The sequence below is a fragment of the Vicugna pacos genome, chromosome 22, assembly GCF_048564905.1.
Source record: "Vicugna pacos chromosome 22, VicPac4, whole genome shotgun sequence".
In the NCBI taxonomy this organism is placed as follows: Eukaryota; Metazoa; Chordata; class Mammalia; order Artiodactyla; family Camelidae; genus Vicugna; species Vicugna pacos.
In genome coordinates, this window is record NC_133008.1 from 20837332 (window position 1) to 20860707 (window position 23376).

The 23376-nt window shown below is 52.0% G+C and overlaps 1 protein-coding gene across 1 annotated transcript in view; it reads right to left on the reverse strand.

The window, feature by feature from the left end:
• Nucleotides 1-6374: 6374 nt before the first annotated feature.
• The window catches only part of SLC25A42 (solute carrier family 25 member 42), a 30263-nt gene continuing 13261 nt past the window's right edge, over nt 6375-23376 (reverse strand). The window contains exons 2-8 of the mRNA XM_072947319.1: nt 17083-17196; nt 13608-13713; nt 11869-11894; nt 11044-11210; nt 10557-10673; nt 9908-10059; nt 6375-8704 (exon numbers count right to left, since the gene is read on the reverse strand). Coding sequence (XP_072803420.1) covers nt 8397-8704; nt 9908-10059; nt 10557-10673; nt 11044-11210; nt 11869-11894; nt 13608-13713; nt 17083-17163 — 957 coding nt within the window. The 5' untranslated portion in view covers nt 17164-17196 and the 3' untranslated portion in view covers nt 6375-8396. The remainder of the gene's footprint in view (nt 8705-9907; nt 10060-10556; nt 10674-11043; nt 11211-11868; nt 11895-13607; nt 13714-17082; nt 17197-23376) is intronic.

The following is a 23376-nucleotide window of genomic DNA, read 5'->3' on the forward strand; positions in this document are numbered from 1 at the left end:
TTCAATGCTTCATGAATCAGGCTGCATCCAGTCCAGCAGCTATAGAAAGCTCTGAGGAGCTATACAAAAGAGTTTTATAAAGCAGAAGGAAGCAGGAACAAGGAAGTTATACTAGCAAAAAGCGGACTGGTTGTGACAAGGTCACTTTCTTTTAGGGGATAGACGAGGTCTATCAGGTAGATCACCTCACTAGTGCTGATCAGGTGACTTCTGATTGGCTTCAGGGAGAGCCGAAATTGTAATTCTGTTTGGTGACATTGGCCTTAGCATAAGTGACTCCATTTTTGAGCCTGTTGTCTTGGTTTTTTTCACAACGTAAATTATCTAATCTTTAAAAAAATTTTTTTGGGGGTAATTAGGTTCTTACTTATCTTTTTTAATGGAGGTACTGGGGATCAAACCCAGGACGTTGTGCATGCTAGGCAGGCACTCTACCACTGAGCTACACCCTCCCCCTGTAAATTATGTAATCTTTTAGTATATGTAATATGTATATTAAGAATACAAAAGAAGAGGTGAAGCCATTTTCCTCAGCAGGGTGATAGCCAAAGGTCTAAGTGATGGACCCCAAGGCCCGTGTATGGGACCCAGCGTGTCTGCCTGGCCAGCGTGACAAGTGTGACCCACGTTGGGGCCTTAAACTTTGCTCTGGGCTCCCTCACCTCACGGGTGTATTTCGCCTGAGGGGAGAAGTGCCCTCCCCAACCTCTCCCCACAAACCCATCTGCCCCACTGACTTGCTACATATCATAAACCAGGGAGTATGATTCCGCTTAGGAAAGTGAGATTATAACCCAATATCTGATGAAAGCGCTGACATGCAGTGGATCTGAGAGCAGGAGGGCGGGGGAGTTGGAGCAGGGGATGCTGGTGTCCCCGTCCCTAGACAGGTGTTTGACTTATGAAACTCTGTGCTTCTGTTACATGGATGAAAATGAAAAATATGTTAAAAACAAGGGTTAAGGCCAACTAAATGCGTCATTCTATGTTGACCCTTCTCAAAACCCTAGTAAAGTACAGAGGCTGCAGAACATTCTGGAAGTAAGGAATTAAGGGGGAGAGGGCCACAACTGACTGCCTGGTCCAGGGATGCCAAATAAGGGAATTCCTGGGACCAGAAGTTTCCAGGTGCCTGAGGCTGGGTGACAAAAGCCCCATCCCAAGGCACACCTCTGGGAAGTTCCAGAATGAAGACCAGCTCCCAACAAGGACACAACAGTGACATCTAGTGGCTCAGGAAACAGATGATGGCGTGTTGTCTCCTTGCTCTATCTCCCCAGCACCTCAGGAGCACCAGGGACTTCCTGACAGTGCTGACCCCACAGGGCACAGCCCCTCCTGTAGTGGCACCTCAGGCCACCTGGCCCTTCGCTTGCTTAGCCAGGGCTGTGTATGTTCTCCGCTCTCTGAGTTCAACACCATGTAATTTAGGGGCACATAGGAAGGTAGAAACACCATAAAGAAAAGCAAGAGGATTCCTTACAAAACTAAAAATAGAGTTACCATATGATCCAGCAATCCCACTCCGGTGTATGTATCCAGAAAAGACAAAAACTCTAATTCGAAAAGATGCATGCACCCCAATGTTCACAGCAGCACTATTTACAATAGTCAAGACATGGAAGCAACCTAAATGTCCACCGACAGATGACTGGATAAAGAAGATGTGGTATATTTATACAATGGAATACTGCTTAGCCATAAAAAAGAATAAACCAATGCTATTTGCAGCAACATGGATGGGCCTAGAGATTATCACACTAAGTGAAGACTTAGTCAGACAGAGAAAGGCAAATACCACATGATATCACTTATATGTGGAATCTAAAAAAATGATACAAATGAACTTATTCATGAAACAGCAACAGACTCACAGACATAGAAAACAAACTTTTGGTTACCAAAGGGGAAAGGAGGGGAAGGGATAAATTAGGAATTTGGGATTAACAGATACACACCACTATATATAAAATAGGTAAACAACAAAGACCTCTACTGTAGAGCACAAGGAACTATATTCAATATCTTGTGATAACCTAGAATGGAAAAGAATCTGAAAAAGAATATACCTCTGTCTAGATAACATGTATAACTGAATCACTTTGCTGTACACCTGAAGCATTGAAAACCAACTATACTACAATTTAAAAACAAAGCAAGGTGGCGGGTATAGCTAAGTGGTAGAGTGCATGCTTAGCATGCATTAGGTCCTGGGTTCAACTCCCAGTACCTCCAATTAAAAAAACGAAAAAAAGCAAGAGGGTGACTGACACCAGCATAGTAGGTACGATGGGAGAGGGGCACACGTGGGATTACCGGTGACGGGTCCCAGGCTCTCACTGCCGTGCTTTAAACCACATAGGCTCTTTATAGACTCATTATGTGACGCATTTCATAATTTAAAAAAGAATGTAAGAATGAGAAAAATAAGGTGCAGCCACCATCAGAGGGAAATAGGGAAGATGAAAGGTGGTGGTCAAGATCCTTTTGTTGGGGGGAGGGTATACCTCAAGCGGCAGGGCACGTGCCTAGCATGCACGAGGTCAGCTGCCCTCCAGGATTCCCACCTGCTTCCCTTCATATTAAAATTTTTCTGCAAAAAAAAAATTTTTTTTGCAGCAAGAGCCTGAGTAGCATCACCGACCTGCATTGCCCATCGTGGAGAAAGTCTCTCAGGGTAGACTCAAGTCTGGGAACCCTGATTTGTCCCTTCCCAGAGGGGCACAAGGCCCAATGTATCACACCTTTTCCTGTCCTCTAGGGCGCAACACAACACACTCACAAAATTTCTGTTCATATTCTTTGAGGACATTTCTTGCCTCTCCTACCAGGCCTGGTATTTGGGGCTGCAATAGACAGAACAACTAAGAGAAGGGGGAAGAAAGAATAAATGGCCAGCAATCACGGAGTGATGCCCAGCCTTACAAGAGATCGTGGAAGGATGCAATGTAAAGCAGCAAGGAGACGCCACATCACGCAGCACACACCCATGACCTCTGCATGTGGCCTGTCAGTGCCTGCACTGCACAGTCTCGCTGGGGTGTGTTTTGGCAGCACTTGGAAATGGTAACCCCATGGCCAGCAGGTTCCTTAGGGACACATCCTGGGGAGATTCCTGCCCACGGGTGAATCGTGCAAGGGCGGTAGGCACTGAGTTCTCCCTTCCTCCCTTTTTCCCTTTATCTCTTTCTTACTTTCTTGGGTTTTACTTATTTTTGTATTTTTTTCCCTTACTGGAGGCACTGGGGATTGAATCCAGGACCTTGCGCACGCCAAGCACACACTCTACCACTGAGCTATACCCCAACCCTCACTGCATTACATCTGAGGGCAAAAAGCTGACCTGGGAATGAGTAGATCACCTGGGAGAAACTATATAGGTGGTAAGAAAATGAAAGATTGAGTTCCGCTTATGAGGACAGATCTCCCAGATGGACTCGGGAGAAACAAGTAAAAAAGCACTGTAAAGTCATGAGATGCCATTTTTTCCCTGTCAGATTATGGCAGACCAAAAAGACTGGTGATCAGCCGTGGGTGCTTATGGGCTGAATTGTGTTCTCCCCCAGATTCTTGTGTTGAAGTCCTAAACCTCCAGGACCTCAGAATGTGAGTATTTGGAGGTAGGGTCTTTATAGATGCGATTAAGTTAAAATGAGGGTGTTAGGTTGGGCCCTGATCCTATAATAGGACTGGTGTCCTTAGAAGAGGAAAAAAACATTTTTTTGTTTTTGTTTTTAATGCAAACTTCTTTTTGGGTTTCCACTATTTTGTGGGAGGGCGTTCTTTTTTGGGTAGGAGGTAGTTAGATTTATTTATTATTTTATTTTATTATTATTATTATTATTTTTAATGGAGGTACTAAGGATTGAACCCAGGACCTCTTGCATGCTAAGCAGGTGCTCTACACTTAGCTATAAACTCCCCCTGACATTCTTTTTTTATTGAAGTCTAGTCAGTTTACAATGTTGTATCAATTTCTGGTGTGCAGCATAATGTTTCAGTCATACACATACATACATATATTCGTTTTCATATTCTTTTTCATTATAGGTTACTATAAAATTTTTTTAATTTAAGTTTATTTTATTTATCTTTTTTTTGGAGGGGGAGGAAATTAGATTTATTTATGTAGTTATTAATTTAGTGCAGGTACTGTGGAATTGAACCCAGGAACCTAGGCATGCTAAGTACTCACTCTACTACAGAGCTATAACTTCCCACTAAAATTTTCTTTTATAAGAGGAAATTTGGACATGAACCTGCACAGAAGAAAGACAAGGAGAAGACACAGAGAAGACAGACTTCTAGCTAGAAGTCAAGAACAGACCTAGAACACATCCTTCCCTTGTGGCCCTCAGAAGGAAGATTTTAGACCTCTGCCTTCCAGGACTGTGAAAAAATACATTTCTGTTGTTTTAAGCCACCCAGGTACTTTGTCACGGTGGCCACAGGAAACTCGGACAGCGAAGGACAGTGGTGTAAACGGATACCATCTCCTTGCAGGAGTATCTGGCATTTCTATTTCTCTTTGGATAGATTCCCCCCAAAGATGACCCTATCTTGAGGATTCAGGGCCCTTGGCTCACCTGAGAGGTGACTCCAGGAAGCAGCGATGAGGGTGAGGATGTGAGACAGGGAGGGAAGGAGTCCTGCAGGGGGCGTCAATGAGCAGGTGACTCTAGGCAATCTAGACTGGGTCCTGCTGGAGACCTGAGGGGCACAAGCATAGCACACGGCCTGAGAGTCGTTCCACCCCAGTGGCAAGGGGCTGCACCACGTACCCTCCAGCTGTCTACAGTCATTAGCTCCTGTGGGGAAGCCCCCAGGCTGAGTCAAAGTGGCTTCCAGGGAAGAGCAGTTGGCGGGAACTATAAATGCTGGGGCTGGCACTGGCAACATAAGCTACACTATTAATATATCCTTGATCTTTACTGCGCAATTTTGTTCCTAGAAACTTACCCCACAGGCACACTAGCTTATGAACTAAATGCCAAATTTTCACATACAAGGAAATTTGTTGAAAGTGCCAGGAAACCTGTTTTAAATAGAGGATAAAGTGACATGTTGCTGGAAGTTGAGAGGCAGCTCAGCTTCAGGTAAAGCTGAATCCAGCAGCCCTGACAATGTCACCAAGAATCCAATTTCTCTGCTCATCTCTGCTCTACTTTCTGCAGTAGAGCAGCTTCATGCTGGGATTTGTTCTTACTTTGCGGCCACAAGATAGTGCCAACAACCACCTGGAGTTGGGGTTTCTTCCCCTGGGACCAGTGGGAGAGGATGTTTGCATCCAATAGCTCTCCTTGGAAGAGGCTAGCAAACATCTTTATTGTCACAGGCCCAGCTGGGGTCAAGTGCCCACCTCTGCATATTAGGGTATGCCACAGTGGTGGTGGGAAATGGGGAGGTGTTGACCCCCCCCCAGGCTCAGGAGCTGGTGCAAGAAGTGGAGCTGACTAGAAATCGGGGTGGATGTTGGGGGCGAGCTCAGCAGCCCCCAGGAGCCACTACCATGTTGTCATGGCAACAACTTACTAACAACCGAGCTGCCTGTCAATCAGGGATTGGTGGATCTCATCACAGGCCATCCTCCAGGAAAACACCAAACTGTCACTAAACAGTGAGACCTGTACACATCAGGGACCAATGTGCAAGAAATAAACTGGATGAAAGCACCAGAGCAGAGCAGCAAGGGGGAAGCTCAGTGGAGCCACCCAGCACCCTGTACCACCATGCGAGCGCACACACACACACAGCCCCCCAAACGCATGCGCACACGCAGACACTAGTGCTCACCTGGCTGCCCTGCCTGCCCGCGAGCACAGGGAGGTTCCCATTGTCCGCCTCTGGCTGGGTAACCCCTGTAAGTGGTCCTGGACAATGGGCTGCAGAGGAACCGAGTCTCAGTGGCCCCTGGGAGCTCTCTGGTGGCCTCATCCAGGCCAGCCACCCTGGGGGAGGACCTGACACTGAGGCCCGAAGCCTCAGCCAGTTGTGGAGCAGAGCCCCCAGCAGGTCACCAACAAGGGGCTCAGAAGAGAGAAATCATAGGACTTCTGGGCAGTGCTCGCTGAAGCAGGACACAGCCATCCAGAATGACATCCAAAGTGACAAGTGTGTGTACGCAGGATCTCTCCAGGAGACAGGAGAAACTGGTAACAGCCCCTGTGAAGGGAACTGGGAGGCAGACCTACTTTTCATAGTAAACTGTGCAGTTTGCACTTTGTAGCAAATCATAAACTGGTTTAACAATCCATACAACAGTTACATTAAAAAAAAAAGGTTTATTGAAGCCTCTGTTCAAAAATCTGTCAAAATAACTTCAAACCTGTTTTTGGTTCGGGGAGGGTAAGGGTAAGAGCAGAAGAGACATGGGCAGGAGAAAAAGTCATTTTAATTTTTATTAAATATACTCTCTTGGCACAAATCTTTAAAATATATAAACATTATATATAAACAAAGTGTCTTCATGGCATTAAATGTAACTGCAAATCAGGACAGGCAACCAATGGAGAGCAGTGTGACTACTGGGGGGCCCCCTGCCCGGCTGTGTGCAGGGCTGGGGGGAGGGGCAGCGCTACACTGGCCCATTTGGCTGGGAGCCACCTCGGGGAGGCACGCCAGGTCCAGTCATCCTGAGGGACCCTCCCTGCTCCGGCCCAGCCTGCAGTTCAACAGGGGGCGCTGCTTAACCATCCATTTGGTCTCACCCGCCTGGGGTGGACTCCATCACTGCTGCTCTCGCCTGGATGCCCTCGAGTCCCCATCCCATCTCTCTGTGAAGGGCACCTCTGCCTCCCCTGAGCACTGGGCAAGGCTGGGAGGAGGTGGTTGAACGCTCACCCCACAGGACAGCCATCACAGGCTGCCCAGGCTGCTGGGAACAAAGATGGGGCTGGCTGGTGGAAAAATGCAGGCAGCACAGAAAGAGCGGTCCTCACACCCACAGGACTAAGGCATGAAAAACAGAAATGGGGCAGAATGAAGGGAGGAAATGAAAATCACAATTGGAAATTCATTTGTGGCTGCAAACATACTGTCTCGGACCCTTTCACACATCATGGCTGCTAAGCCAACCGTGAAAACGGACCCTCTGGTAGCCCTGGTCCTGGACCCAGACTGACTTGATCAAGGTTTATTGTGTCTAGACCCAGGGCCAGTCAAATTTAAAAGCAAACCCCTCCAAAATCAAACTCCAAACATCATTAGGAACCAGGTGTCTCGGAGTCCCCAGCAGGCCCCAGGGGGCTCCTCTGTGAGACCAGCTCCTTGGGGCACTCTGACTCTTCGAGCTTCCTGCCCCCAGGCCAGGCGCTGTCTCAGCGGCTGTCACTTTGGGAGAATCGAGGCTGCCAGCTGCCTCTGTGTACTCCATTCACGGGAAGCCAGACAACGCCACTGGGCCTCAAACCGTCCCATGTCCCAGCCAAGTAACCACTCAGGTGGGGAGCCAGGGATATGCCAGGTGCCATGGGCCTCCCTCAGGAGCCACTGTGCCTAAGGGCAGAGGGTCAGGGCCCAAGGCCTGGCCTCCATTAGTGCAGCCCGTGGGGTGCAGACAGGAAGTTCTGGGCCCAGAGCAGGCAACCCAGGCAGATGCCCCTAGCTTGGGGCTCAGACCTAAACCTATTGCGATTCCTCAAACCCTGTTGACTGGAGGAGGCGTGACCCTCCTGGGAACATTACAAACCAGGTTGGGGGCCGTGGGGGGGAACAGAGAGGAAGACCTAATCCTAGGTAGAGTCTGGGATAGGGATAACACTCTTAGGAGAAGGCTGTTTCCCAGTGGGAGGCTCTGGGGACAGAATCATGTCACCTGGGAAGTAATGGTGAAGACAGCAAAGGCGGGGTGGGCAGGACAGGGGAGGGAGAGGCTGCATTTGCAGCCATAGCTGAGCAGGAGGCTGATCTCACTGGGGACAGGGCAGGAGGCCAGGCCTCTCCCCCACACCCTCTGGAGCTTCCCCCGCCCCTGAGCAGAGACTCAGAACAGCAAGGGGCGGGCAAGGTCTGGCTCTGAGCCCAGTGGGTACCGGGTCACTAGAATCAGGAGCCTGTCCAAGGGCACAAAGGGCACCAGGAGGCAGTGCTGGCAACTCATGACTCAGGGCGTTTAGGGTAATACCTCCAGGGGCAGCCCCAGCCCTGCTGAGGCTGGAAGAACAAAGCATGGGAGCCCTGGCCCCCCAGTCCCAACAATGCACTTCAAGGGCCACTGGCTTTTCTGTCAGACCTGTGCGCACTGAGCCCAGGCCCCCTCAACCCCTGCTTGTTCCACAAGGTGCATCTGTGCGGCCCGGGATGGAACCCAGCGTACCCTCGCTCCCGGGGCTCAGAAACCAAAGGGGTCAGCGGTCCACCGCCAACTGAAGCTTGAAAGCAGCTGACCCCACTGGCCCCTAGCTCTGCAGATGCCGCAGCAGGATCTGCATGAGGTCGAAAGTGGTGAAGCTGATGCCCACCGCGATGGGACCCTTGAGCCAGTTCATGCTCAGGCCCTTGTAGAGGCCACGCACCACGCCCTCCTCCCGCACAATGGTGTGCATGGTGCGCACGATGGAGGTGCGCTGGTGGCCTGTGACGCCGGCTGTCTGCATGCGCCGCCGCACCACATCCAGTGGGTAAGAAGCCGACTGCCCAATAAGGCCGGCGCAGGCCCCGAAGATCATGCGCTCAAAGGGGTAGGGCTGCTGGCGGCCGCTGTACTCTGCAGGGGGAGGGGCGGGAGGGGCGGTGAGGGTGGCAGGAGGGGGCACGCACCCAAAGGCGCACTGGCACCCACAGGTGCTGGCACCCACACGCACCCCTGCACCCCGCACTCACAGTGCGTTTCAAGACCCAACCAGTTTGCCTGGGTCCTCCCACCTGGGCCATGGCCTCCCTACTCCCACACCTCCAGGTCACTTGTTTGTGATCAAATTTGAGAAGTAAAAGATTTTAAGACAGAAGAGCACAAAGAATTATATAACCAAGTCCTGAGACCCAGAACGAGCTCATACTCAGTCATTCTTGTTTTGGGTCTAGCAAAGAAGGAAAACGTTGCTCGTGTCCATAACCCTCTCCACCTCCCAGCCAGCCCTACGGGAGCCATCCAAACAGGCGCTGTGAGGACATGTGGGCAGGAAGGACGAAGGAGCAGCAACAGATCAACAGGGGTCCTTTAAAAATGTGTTGTAAATTTGAAACTAGGATTTAAAAACCAGGGAGACTACTTATTCCCTCAGCAGACGGGCAAAACATGAAGGAACCTGCCAGCACCACGAGGGGTGTGACGCGGGTCGGGGGAGGACCCTAGGGCAAGTGCAGCCCTTGGAAGAGGAGAGGGTGGAGAGGAAAACCAAAAACAGGGTCTCACACCCACACAGAGATGAGCGCCTGGGATGTCAGCTGATCACCAGAAACCCAAAATAGCAGCCCACCCCCTAATAAGGAGGCCTCAATGCGGAGGGGACTGGGGATCTGTTACAGGGAACCTCAGCTTTACGTGAAACATTTTAACAGAAAACATGTTGGAGCAAATAAGGCAGAATATTAATGCCTGATCATACCAAGCGACAGGTACAAGCAGGGTTATGGTGTTTGTACTTTTCCAGTTTCTCAAAATTATCAAAAGAAACGGAGGACACTTCCTATCCATGTAGGTTTTTCCCGGTTTGTGTTTGGGCGCACCAGTGGCTGCTAGCACTCTCAGTGACACTGGACTTCACAAGGCTGCTCTCAAAATGAGGCATTAAAGGTCCTGAGTCCAGCTTCCTCAGGGCTGGCTGGATACATCTTCTCCTGATCCAGCCCCTGGGCCCCCAGCCTGCCCCTCCCAGAGGAGCCTTAGTGCCCCTCACCCCTACCCGCCTCCACCCTTCTCCAGGTCTGTGTGACCAGGGAGGTGCTGCCCTGGCTCCCCGCCCCTCACCTCTGTGCAGGCTCTTGAGAGTCTCGTAGGTGAAGAAGCTCAGGCCTGCGTAGGGAATGACCCCCAGGACCGTGGGAACGAAGCCGTGGTAGAGAGTCTTCAGCCCCTCTTCTCGGGAGATGCGGATGAAGACATGAAAGATGTTGCTGTACCTGCAAGACACTGAGACTCAACTGGGATTGAGACTCTCTAATTCTCGGCTCCTCCCACTTCAGGGGGGGCCGGAAGTTGACAGAACCCCCTGGTAGAAGTTTTGCCACTGGAGGGGGCCATGTGGCCTAAGGCCATACTCCACCTTCACCATCAGCATCCCTCTGCTGTGCTCAGCCCTTGTCTTTTGGTCGGATGTATTTTTAACATGTCTGTGCCCAACTCAACATGAAGACTTTGGGTTTGATGGAAGCAGAAACTGACCCCCAAGCTAAGAGATCCAATTACTGTCTTTCTGGAACCGCTGCAGAGCTGTACACCTGGCCTGCCCCATGGTACCCGGCAATGTCCGGGCGGCAGTCTTGGCACCGCTTCATCTGCTGTCGGATGCGGAGGCCTGGAGCCAAACCCCAGGGTTCTTGATGGAGACAGCCAACCTGGAAGCCCCACTAGACAGAGCTCCTGGTGCCAGTGTTAGTGTCACCATGGTAGGGCTTACATTTCCTTTGGGGTCACGGCCATCCGTGCTCTGACCAGGTCCAGGGGGTACGTCAGTGAAGCGGCTGTGGTTCCAGCCAGTGCGCCAGCGAGGAGGCGGGGCCAGGGAGGCAGGGCTCTGAAAGAGGAGGGGAGAAGGTGAGACCCGAGGCCGGCGCCCACAGGGCTGGGTGGGGAGGGATGGGAGAACAGGCGTGGGCCGGCTTCCTGGCTGCCGAGCTGCGGGAGGGGGGGGGCGGGGTGGGCGGGGGTCTCGATGGACTTCATTTCTAAATTCCCCTGGCTGCCTTTCCTGTCCCTTCCGTGAACGAGTTATTGGACGACGTGCACCCTTCCCACCCGCTCTGGGGCAGTTGGGATCGCTGGCCCTCCTGGGACTTAGGTTCTGCGGGGAGACGCGGATACCAGAGAAGTTCCGACATGGTGACCATGTGGAAGACCGGAAACCAGGGAGATGCGGCAGAGCTGGGGGGTGGGGGGTGGCTCACTCTCCGCGGAAGCCGTAGTAACGGCCCAGGATGCGCTTGTACTCCTCGTGCGCGCTGAACTGGATGGCTGCGTAGGGCACCACGCGCACCATGGTGGCCGAGTTTCCGCGCCACAGGCTGAGGACGCCTTCGTTGAGGTAGGTGAAGTAGATGAGCCGGAAGGCCTCCTGGGGGGAGAACAGGGGAGAGGGGCAAGGTCAACGCCCTCAGCCTCCACCTGCCTCTCCCGAGCATCGCCCATGCTAGCAGAGCGCAGAGCACGGACCTCCCCTGCCCACCTCGCCTGCATTCTCTGGGCCCAGCATGGGACAGCAACCCCCTCCGCCCCAGTCAATCCTCTGGCCTTGGTAATGGTAAAGTGAGCCTGGAACCACATTTGCAAAGTAGACTGACAGCCCTGCCCAGAGGACGTTGTTGGTGTTTGGTAGTCTAGCTTTTAAAACTACTCTTTCTTTTCCTTTACTAAGAAGATGACACCTGCTCTGTGTTTAAAAATAAATCAGATATGAAAACTGAGTTTAGACTGTCAAGTCCTCTTGCCACTGCCCCCAGGATAGGTGGGTCTCCTGTCAATTCCCAGGGTGGGCTGTGTCCAGGCAGAGCTCAGGGTGCGAGACAGGTGGCCGTGGCCCTGGTGCCTGGCAGGGGAGGCCTGGTCACCCAGCAGCAGCCCTGGAGCTGGCCCGGGCCTAGGGGGATCCAATGGGAAAAAGCACCTTAAAAAGCCTTTCCCCAACCCCCACCACTTTCCTTCTCTGCCTGCGCCAGCCCAGCAGGGCGAAAGGTGAAGGCCCCAGAGCCGGGGTCTGTGACCTAGTGGCTCACCTTGGCAGAAAATCTTTTTGAGGACACTGGAAAAAAAACAAAAACACAACAGAGTGTGAGATATGAGGATGGGACACCCCAGGCTGCCTGACCCCCACCACAGGGTTCTGGTCTGAGCATGGGGAATGAGAGTAGCCCCTGGGGATGCCCCCCACCCCCACAAGGGCTGAGGTGGGGGCAACCTTGCAATGTCACCCTCCTCCCAGGAACCTTCTCCCCTCTTCATGGCCATGCCCCTCTGCACACCAACTTCTCCCCAGGAAGGGGAGTCCAGCTGCCACCTGACCCTCCAGGACAGTGAGGTTCTCTGCAGGAGCTGCAAGGATGCATCTCTGGGGGGTGGACATCCAGCAGCCCCCAACCTGACTGGACTCCAATTCTACCAAACCCCTCTGGGGAGGTGTCCCAGCCATCAACCATGCCGGGGTCAGCCAAGGGCCTCCGGCTCCCTCAGAACATCTGGGGTCTGCCCCATCTTCTCCAAGGCTTGGCACAGATTGCCCTAATCCCCATCTACTACCCTCTATGGCTGCCTGGCTTACGGCCCCCACTCCATGGTGAGCTCTGTCACCAGGGGCTGGAGCCACAATGGCCACGAGGACCCAGAAACACAAGCCATGAGGGGTCTCTGTCTTGCAATGCCCCCATCTCACTTCCCCAGTGTCTGCCCTATTCCCAGGACACCCCTGTACTCCCATCTGCGTGGACATGTGCACACCTCCTGTCTTCGAAGTTAAACACAGCTCCCTGCGGGGTGCTACACTGAGCGGTTGTTCCAGTAACAAAACAGCCGATGGAGGGCGTGCGTGCTCAGCTGCACCCGGCCCTTTCCCGTGGCAGCTTACTCCTCTGTGGGGACAGGGTTGACAGCAATGTTTCTGTTTTACAGTGAGGAAACAGGCCCAGAGAGGCTAGGGGACCAGCTTGAGGAAGTGGGGAGGGACTGGCTCGAGTCTGCAGTTCTCTCCTCCCAAACAACTGAGGGGGCAAGGGTCCCAGGTTGTGACCGTCCTTCTGCCTGGCGCTGTGCAGGCACTGGTCACCATCTGTGGGACAGAAAGGCCTCATCTTCAGGGGACCCTGTGCTTGCTTAACCCTAAGGAAGGAGGGAGATGGTTTCTTGAACTCTGACCCCCCAAAAGATACGTCCATGTCCTCATCCCCAGCACCCATGAATGTGACCTTAAGTGGAAACAGTGTCTTTGCAAATGTAATTAAATTAAACTGAGGTCATACTAGAGTAGGGTGGGCTCTAATCTAATGACAGTGTGCTTATAAGAAAAGGAGAGGGTCCAGACACAGAGGGTAAGGCAGAGGTTGGAGGGATGCGGCCACAAGCCAAGGATGCCTGGAGCCACCAGAAGCTGGAAGAGGTGAGGAAGGATACTTTCTCAGGGCCCCAGAAGGAATCAACCCTAGAGACACCTTGAATTTGGAATTCTGGCCTCCAGAAAGTGAGAGAATAAATTCCTATTGCTCTAAGCTGCCTGATTTGTGGTACATTGTGACTCCAGTCCTAAACATTAATAGACTTTCTAAGTTGATTCTTGTTTTTTAAAAAACACCTTTATTGTGGTATAATTCCTATACAGTAAACCACACATATTTCAGATGTATCTAAGTAGATTCTAAAAAGGCATCTTAAAAACCAATTTGCAGTGCAGTTTGGGGGCCCATGGAGGAGGGTGACTGCCTGGTAGCTTCTCTATTGCATGGCATAGATGACAGGCAGCATTTACCTTGGAAGATGATTTTGGTTCGGTCCAGAGGAGCTACTGCTGTTTTGGCAAGAGCGCCAGCCAGGGCCCCGGACAAGAGGGAGCGGAGAACTTGCCTGTGATCACTCTGCAAGAAAACACACGGACATGCAGTCTGTTGTCAGAGAGGGAGCGGAGGTGTCTGCTCTGTTGAGGACAATTTCCAGGAGGAACATTTTCCTTCTCCCCCTGGTCCAGGGCTGCCAGATACATTGTGGCTGGAGTGACACAGCTCTGCTGGACCCTGGGCATGCTGGGGCACAGGGTGAGCTGTGGTGGGTCCAGTGGCCACGGAGCCTGGTGTGCCACAGGGAAAGCCTCCTGAGCCACAGGGACCATCCACACAAGAGGTAATGCACTGGCTGGGCTGCTCTGTGAGGTTCCAAGTCCTCAGAGACAGCCTAAAATGGGACTGACTACAAATGCAAGAGTCACCCCTGGCCTGTTCCACTTGCAAGCTTTGATTCCACCCACTGCCCGTCTGTGAGGGACTCTCACGCTGCAGCGTTTCAGGGCAAAGGATCCTTGTGGTCAGGGGGTTGGGCAGGGGGTATCAGGCAAGCAGATCCTGACTCTGTTCAGCGTGTCCTCTTTCCACAGCTTTCTATCAAGACTTCTAGGGTGGATGTCTGTGGCTCTTCATCCAACCAAGGCGAGGGTGATGGTGACAGTGACGTGGCTGACTGGCACTGTGTGCATCTGCGGCCATCCTCAGAGCCAGTGCCTTCCCAGGTCTTCCTGAGGCTCCCTGAGCCCTGGCTCAAACAGCCCTTCTTCTTTTGAGGCCCATGGAGCCCTGAGTCGTTGCACAGGAAGCCACTGGCTCATCCAGTTGGTGTCTCCATTCCACTGCTGACTCAGCCACAGAACCTGTCCTCACTCGGCAGCGAGCAGGGGTGGTGAGGAGCAGAGAGCTCAGTGATCCCAGGAATCTGCAAAGTCCATGAGGACCAGGTGCCCTCAGGGCCTGGGGACACACAGTGAGGGGCAGGGGTATGTATGAATCCCCCCTCCCCCCGCCACCAGGCTGCCAGTCCACAGGGGAAGCCAGACATGAACTAATTCTTCAGACAAATGCGTGCAGAGTCACCGGTCTCGGAGGGGCTAGGAGGAGGGGGCTCAGGGTTCCGGGAGAATGCAGAGTAGTGGGTAAGGGGCTGAGGTTGAAGGATGAGGTGCAGCTAACTGTGGTGTGTGTGTGTGAGACAGGGAGGAATGGAACACTCAGAGGCAGTGGTGAGAAGGGGTAGGGGGCCCTGGGGGACCACAAAGTGGGCAGGGTGGCTGACAGGGAAAAGAGATGAAATCTGGAGTGGGGCTGGACCCCACAGAGTATGGGGGGCCTGGCAAGGAGGCTGGTCTTTGCCTAAAGAGAAATGGAGAAGTGTGAAGGGGAACAGGCTGTTTTAACTGTAACCAGAGAAAAGGCAGCTCCAGCAAAGCCCAGGATGGAGGCAGCAGAGGCTGGGACCAGGGCGGCTGAGAGCGGGGAGGGATGAGGTTTGGGTGGGTACAAATGGCAACGCCGGCGTCCAGACTGGGCCTCCACGTTTGCTCAGCTCAGCAGGAGACTCAGGGGGAAGGGATGGGTCTGTCCACAATCCTGGGCTCTGTCCTGACTAACCACAGTGACGGGATGGCCCCTCTGGTCTCCTGTTCCTCATCTTTGATACAGTGAGGCGCTGTCTCCTGGCCCAGGTCCCAGATCTTATCCCAAGTGTCCCAGATGCTCGCAGTGGCCATGTGCCCCACAACCTGGCCCTTTTCCCTTAATGCCCCCGGGTCCCCTCCACCAGCCCAGCCCACCTGTCCCTACAAACAACCTCCCACAGCTTCTGAGGTCGAGCTTCGCCATGGGGGTCCATCTTCTTGCTTCACACAGGCCTGTTATTGGGGACCCCTGCCTTTTCTGGGTCACACAGGAAGGTTCTGGGTGTCTGGTCCCTTTGGCTTTGAGGGGTGTGGACATCAGATGCCAGAAGGCTCGGTGGTGTTCCTGGCACCAGCTCTGAGGCCCAGCCGGCTCTCTGCCTTAATCTCCTGTCTGTGAATCAGTGTGGTGACTACTCACCTCGAGCCGCTGTGAGCAGAGGATTCCTTCTGTGCGCCCCGTGGGCACTAGAAGGAGGTCCAATGTGTCCCTTCCATCTCCTTCACCAGGTTACTTCCTGTGCAGTCTGGGTTCTTATAATCACAGGCCAGCTCTGCACATCGGGAACGCACATGTCCTTAAACCCAAACTCTGGATGTGGAGCTCCGGGGACCCACTGTAAGCCCACAACACACGCTCAGTGGAGGAGGCCACCACTGCCGCCTCTGGATGCCCTTCCAGGGATTTGTAAACGACCACAGCCCCGCTTATTCTTTAAAGAGCTTGGCATCGGCATCACCAAACGGTCAGTGTCTCTGTATTCATCATATGAAGAGATCCTGCAGATGAAGAATGAGGCAGGCAGTCCGATGGAGAGGAAACGGATGATCCACAGACCAGATCCACGTGAACACCACAAGAAGATGCCCGGCTCCTTAACCAAAGAAATGGGACTTGGCACAGTGAGCTTCCTGCACTGGGCTGGCCAAGTAGACCAAGATTGATGTGGGTCATGCCAGCCAGCACAGGGGAAAACCAGTGCTGTGTGCGTCCCAGCACATGCCCAGCGTGGGGGCCCTTGCTGGGCACATCTGCTTGGTGAGATCCACATCCAGCGGCCAATGGAGGGAAGGCTACGTCTCCCTTATACTCTGCTGGGAAGTTCACTAAACTGTGAGGGATGGAGGTGACCATTCTGGAGCTCGCCCCCCACCGCCCAGTGTGGTGATGGTGGACCCAGACACTGGCCCTGAGAATCAGTTCTGCCCGCCTGGCACTCCACAGGGTGACGTGGAATTCGGGGATGATGCTGCTTTGGCCTTTGAGCCCACAGACTTTGAACACTGCTTGCAGGCACCTGAGCCAGCCTGGCAGCGAAGGTGGGTTTCTCTGTGGGGCTAGGTCAGCCTGTGTTCGAGGTTCAGCTGGGAGAACTTCTATGAGCTTCTCTGGTGCACAAGGACAGGGCTGGTTCAATTTCTTTATGAGGGAATAAACCTTTTCTTCTTCAACTGAAGGGCATAATCGCGACGAACCTCAGAGCTAAGAGTGAACTCCTCACCGCAGCCCCCTCCCCCGAGGCCCACCCCACCTCTGGCTAATTCTTTTGTGTTGGCAAACCTGAGACGGAAAAGAGGCACAAGGATACCTTTGACATCCCAGCCAAATGTGGATGAGGTTTTGGCTTTTTGGCCAAGCGGTGGGCCACCCAGATCCACAGCACAAATGCGGCTATAAAAATGGAATCAAAAGCAGCCTGTGAACCCCACGGCCTCACCCTCAGTGTGTGTAGGGGGATCTGTAATATGGTGCGAGCACAGAAGAGAGACGTGGTGAGAACGCCCATGGGGAGGCTGGGGTACTTGCCTTTGAAGAGACAGATGAGGGCAGGACGGACTCAGCATCCTCACGCAAACGCACCACGCCTTCCTTCACACCATTACCCATTCCAGGCCTGCTCAGGACGGTGGGGACTCAGTCCTGGGGAGCAAGAGGGAGCAAAGTAAAAAGGTGGCCTCCCCCATAGGCCTGGGGTCTGTGACTCATCCTCAAATCCCGTGATGCCAGCAACACGCCAACCAGTGGCACGCTCCTCCTAACCTGGCTTCTGTCTCCCTGCAGGAGAAAGACATCCAAGCCTGCATCCTGATGCCAGTCCCCTGTGCTGATCACGCTGATAGCTTAATTGTTTACAAAAGCTTTTCTCATTGGCTGTTTGATTCTCACACACAGGCCTCTGTGTCGTCTGTTTTTTTCACCTAGTACCAACCGTCTAAATTGGCTCAGACAGGTTAAGCGGCCAAAAAGGTCACAGTAGGAGGCAGGGCTGTGGGGTGTGGAGGGGCCCCAACTGCCTGGAGCCCAATGCCTTCTGGGCTTATGCCATCTTGGACCTGAGATTTTGTCCACAGAAATACTTTAAGAAAATTAATCTTTTTCCTGCTGTGTGGCTGCCTGCTCTTTGCAGCCAAGCTTACAGTAAAGGGTCCTAATACTTGAGGATTCCTCCCTGGAAACCTACACGGAACCTCCCAGAAGAAGCACAGGTAAAGCTCAGCCAACTGCAGAGAGGGGACCAGAAGGAAAAAAGGGTGAAGGCCTGGTATCATTGAGATGCCGCTGGGCACCGGTATGCTTGGAGGTCTCGTTTCCATGCTTTAAAATTACCCAATGACTGTTTCCTACCTAAAATGGGCTCTAAAATCAATGACAAGTAATCTGATAAGAGACAGAAAAAGAGACACAAATGGGGAGGCCTTGTGAAGACAGAGACAGAGGTTGGAGTGATAACACAAGCCAAGGAACGCCTGGAGCAGAAAAGCTGGAGGAGACAAGGAAGGATCCTCCTCTAGAGCTTTCCCGGAGGGCATGGCCACACACCTTAACTGGGGACTCTGAGTGCCAGAACTTCCAGAGTTCTGTTGTCTTAAGCCAGTTTGTCGTAATCTGTCACAGCGGCAACAGGAAACTAAGACTAAACGCCCTTCTTTGAGGAGAATCTGGGTTGCCCTGTGCCCCCTCAACCCCGAGCAGAAGGGGCAGCCACAGCCCGCAAGCTGTTCCCACCAGGGCCTGGAGCCTCCAGGCAGCTCTCCAGGATTGCAGGGTCAAGAGGGGATTTCTGCCCTCGGGGAAGGGTTCAAGATTTTGTCTCTCAGGTCAAAGGCTAATTTCCCAGGAAATAAAGAGCTATTTCAAATCAGTTAAAAACAAAACAAAAAGAAAAACAATTCAACACAAAAGAGGCAAAGAAACAGCCAAGTTACCAGGAAGGCAACAACTTAAAAATATGACAGGTACTTGACTGCACTCATAAGGAGAAAGTTGGGTTTAACTGTCAGCGGGGGGCATTGGCACATGTGGGGACAGTGCACAAGGACAGGGCTGATCTGTCACTGTGTGGGGACAGTAACACAACTGGTGGATGAGGCGAGTGGGCAAGGGAGCGGCCACTGGGCACGCCTCTCTGCAGGTGACTTGGCAAATGCCTTGCTGTGCCCCCAACAGGTGAGCATGAAGCCTCGTGGGTCAGTGAGGCCATGGGCAGGTGCTGGTCCCAGTGAAAGTATGAAGGTCTGGATGGGAAGCCACGTGGGTTGGGGAGGGGGTGGGGGACAGGGAGAACACGTGACAGCAGCCCTCAAGGGAGGACACCACCCAGCCTGTCACTAATGAGTGGAACCTACCTGGACCCAGCTAGGATGCTGTCCAGATGCAAAGACCTGGAAACAGTCCAGTTGTTTATAGAGAGCTGTCAACAGTGATGGGGACTTACTGGACATGGGAGGAGACAAGAATAGGTGGGAGCCTAACTGTGGATGTACAGACTCTCTTTCAGTTGGCATTTCCTTGCCCCCTACTTACCTATCCATTAACAACAGAGAGAGGACCGAACCCACGCGTGGCCCTTCCTTGGTCAGAACCCCTCCCACTGCCCTCAGGCATCCCCTCCATGCTCCCTCCTGGCCCCTTTCCCTGAAACTGTCACATGATTCTGAATTCACCCCCCTCCAAAAGGCCCCCACCTCACTGAATTGGGGCTCCCACTGCTCCACACAGCATCCATGCTCAGGACAGTCACCAGGTTTCCTCGGCCACCAGTGGCCTCCACCAGTAGGGACACCGTAGTCAGAACTTCTCCACACACAGCCCCAGGTTGGGCCCCCATGTCTGTGCCCAAGAACATGGGCTCCTTCGGGTGTTATCTGGAGATCTTCATTGGTCACATAGTGACCGATGGCCTATGCGGCTGAGGGTGAGGCCCAGGGTGTGGCAGGTGGCCTCAGCTGGTGCTGGGAACCTGGAGCCTCCTCCCTCTTGACTTCTTCCCCTGCAGCCTCTGCTATTTACGTAATATCCTTTAGATGAATAAGTTAGAACACTGAGAAGTGAATCCTAGAACAGGAGGTGCAGCTGGTAGAACTGGGGGAGGAGGTCCCTGGGGAATCTCAGAGGAACCTGGCCCAGGAGTCGCCTTTGGGCCTCTCATCACAGCAGAGGATGCTGTGTGTTCTCTGGGGTCAGGAGCTCAAGGGGAGAAGCCAAGTCACTGCCTGGTGCTGGGGACGAGGGTGAGGGTAAGATTGGGGCAGCCACTTGCTCAAGTTTTGCTCCTTGACAAGCAAATGCACACCTGGCCAGGACTTTTGGAAAAAGGTGAAACCCAGATAGTACCCCGTAGGCATCATTTGGGCGGGGAACACAGAGCTTTGGTTTTGCTTCAAAACCCACATTCGGCCTTCTCAAAGTGTAAGTCACTCCCAAGTTCAAAGATGTATTTATATAAAATAGTACATAGGGTAGGGAGAGGGGATGGAACATTAAATTAGGCCAGTTGTAAATGTTTTCCCCTAAAAAATCAATCTTTTAAAGAAGACAGAGGACAGCTCAGAGCTCTGGCCCTCAGTGTCCCTCCAGGACCCCCAGCAGTAGGGACATCCTGCTGCCCTCTCTCAGCTCCTTTGTTGGCATCTCTGACCTCTTGTGACACTGTATGTCTGGTGCACAACTGCCTAGATCTCACGGACTAGAGGGACACACACATTCTTGTTCCTCGTGCTGGTGACACTGTCACACTGAGGGTCTCCGCGTTCAGGCTCGGAGCCCACCTCTCAGTCCCACATTCTGGGTGCCCGTTCACCTGGGAGACCCGCGCTCGCTCTCCTCCCACAGCTCCTGAACATCCCATGCCCCGTGGCGGCTCTGTGGCTAGAGGTTATATCTGTTAATATTTACCCCAAATGACGCCCTGGCCATCACTCTGCTGAACCCGCTGCCCTATGGCTCTACTTCCAGAAGAGAATCTGTTTTTTAAGTTCAAGTTCACATTCCTCAATCCAGAGTGGAAGCTGAGGGACCTCTAAAGTGAGCCACCAGCTTGGTTTCAGGTGGTGCTGAGAGAACAGACGCCCATGAAGAACAATGTAAGGGGGACAGGATTTAAGTAAGGATTGTTTTCTTTTTTGCGGGGCTTAGGATTTATGTGAGGGTTTTTTAGGGGAAGGGAGGGTACTGGGATTGTTCCTTAAAAATATTTTCAGCACACAAAAAATAAAAATTTGTAACTGTGTACAATGATGCATGTTAACTAGACTTATTGTGGTGATCAGTTCACAATATACACAAATATTAAACCATTACATTGTAAACCTGACACTAATATACAGTTGGCCCTCTGTATCTGCAGGTTCCACATCCATGGATTCAACTAACTGAGGATTGGGAAAAAAACAAAAAAATCCCATTAAGTTCCAAAAAGCAAAACTTGAATTTGCTATGCACTGGCAACTATTTATATAGCATTTACATTGTATTAGGTATTATAAGTGACCTAGAGATGATTTAAAGTATACAGGAGAATGTGCGTAGGTTATATGCAAATGCTATGCCACTTTATAATAAGGGACTTGAGCCCCCTTGAATGTTGGTATCCAGGGGTAAATCCAGAACCAATGCCCTGGAGATACTGAGGGATGACGGTAATGTTACGTGTCAATTATACCTCAATTAAAAAATGCAAAACAAAACAAAATAAAGCCCCAAAAACCTTCAGATAAGAGAGACAGGATATACAGAGGGACAATGGCCAGGCTATGTGTGACAGCAGAACTCTGACCCGCCACCTCTGTAGCACCCAGCCAGGGAAAGTAAACCACAACTCCTCTAGCAATGGGCCCCAAAAGCTGGGACTTGGTAGGTGACTGCAGCTTCCTTAATATTCCCTAATTTTTGTTCCTGTTTCCAACTCAGGACAACCAGAAGGAAAAAAATATACCCTTCACAACCAATCACATAAGGCAACTACTTCTTGGCAGCTGCCCCCAGCTTCTTACCCCAACAGCCTCCAACAGGCGCACCTGGGCCTACGCTTCACCGTAACGGTCTCTCTCTCTCCTGCCGGCCTTTGAGTCTCAGCCAAATGCAGCGGACACCTTGGCCCTAGCAAGCCTCTGTTCTCATTTCAGTTGCCTTGGTTTATTCCCATAGGTAACTGCATGAATAGGGGAGAAGAGATAGCTCTTCCTTATAGTAGAATTTCACTTAAGAAATGTACGAGGAGTGACGGACACAGAAAATCACCAATAGGCAAATGTCAGTATTCCCTATTGCCATCAAGAGCCACAGGCGGACAGATGCTAAAATGGGGGAGTGATAATACGATGAGAAATGGGGTACTTGGGTGGTCTCTAAACATCTGTCCACAAGACACTTAGTAATTTCTTTGGGCAGAGAAACCTAACAGACCCCACCTTGAGCAAATGATCAAGGTCAGCACCACTGGTGATGGGACATAGTGACAGATTGTACCCCTGACACAATGCAGTGGGAGGGACACAACATCACTTCTGTGGGATTCTTGCCAAAGATGTACAACCCCAGTATAATCGTGAGGAAACACCTGACAAACCACAAGGAGGCAGACTCTTCAAGCGACTGAGCAGTTCTCAGCAAATGTGTGAAGGTCAAGGACAATAAGAAAAGACCAAGGAACCATCACAGATCGGAGGTGACTAAGGAGACACAAGGTCTAAGTACAACATAGGCACCTGGACCAGAATGAGAACATTACAGGGAAAGCCGGTGAAACCAGAATTCAGTCTGGAGATGAATTCTTACTGCTGCATCAGTGTGAATGTTCTGGTTCAGATAACTGTATTGTGTAAGATGCTAACAATGGGGGCAGCTGGGCGAAGGGTATCAGGAACTCTTAGTTATTTTTGTCATTTTTCCATAAATCTAAAATTATTTCAAAATACAAAGCTAAAAAAAAATTTTTTTTAAAGCTTTGAGAAAACCAGGAGCTTCAGAGAAACCTTTGGCACATCCCAGACATTTCAGATGTCTGTGGCTATGGAGGGTTGGCCCGGGGACCTGGCTCCTCCCTGTCCTGTTGGTGCCTCTGAGCTAGGGTCTCTGCATCCTGGGCTGGAGCTGGGAACCATGCCAGCAGTCATGGGAGCCCTGTGTGAGGGATTAATGCTGCCTAGTTGGAGGGGAGACCAGCGCCCTTCTTGGCAGGTGCACCCTGACCTTGGCCCCTTCTCAGAGCAGGGCGTTGGGGGTCAGCAGCTGTGGGGTCCTGGGCCAAGGCCTTCACCCTCTGCCTCTGCATGTTGGGGTGAGGATGGGGTGAAGGCAGGTGCTCGACACAATGGCACGATAGCATCTATTGTTTATTGAATCCCTTTGCCCCTGTGTTCTCTAATCCGGCCAGCTTTAACCAACGAGCATGGGGGCTGCTTTACAGATGGGGAAGCATGTGTCCTTGCCGGAGACTGCTGTGGTGGTAATCACTCCAGCTAATGACTGAGGTGTCACAATCTCTAGTTTATCTCCCCCCTTTGCTGAGGAGGCCCGTGGATATTACTGTGTGTGGCAAAAGGGACTTTGCAAATGTGATCAAGTTAAGGATCTTGAGATGGGGAAACTGTCCTGGAGTCTCAGGATGGCTCCCATGTCATCACAAGTCCTTAAAAGGGAGGCAGGAAGGTCAGAGAAGGCATGTGGTGATGGAGGCAGATTTCAGAGAGATCTGAAGATGCTGTACTGCTGGTTTTGAAGGCGGTAGAAGGGAACTCTGGTGGTTGCGCACAGGTGGCCTCTACAAGCCAGAAAAGAGAAGAAAAACAGATTTTCTGGAATCTCCATTAAGAACACATC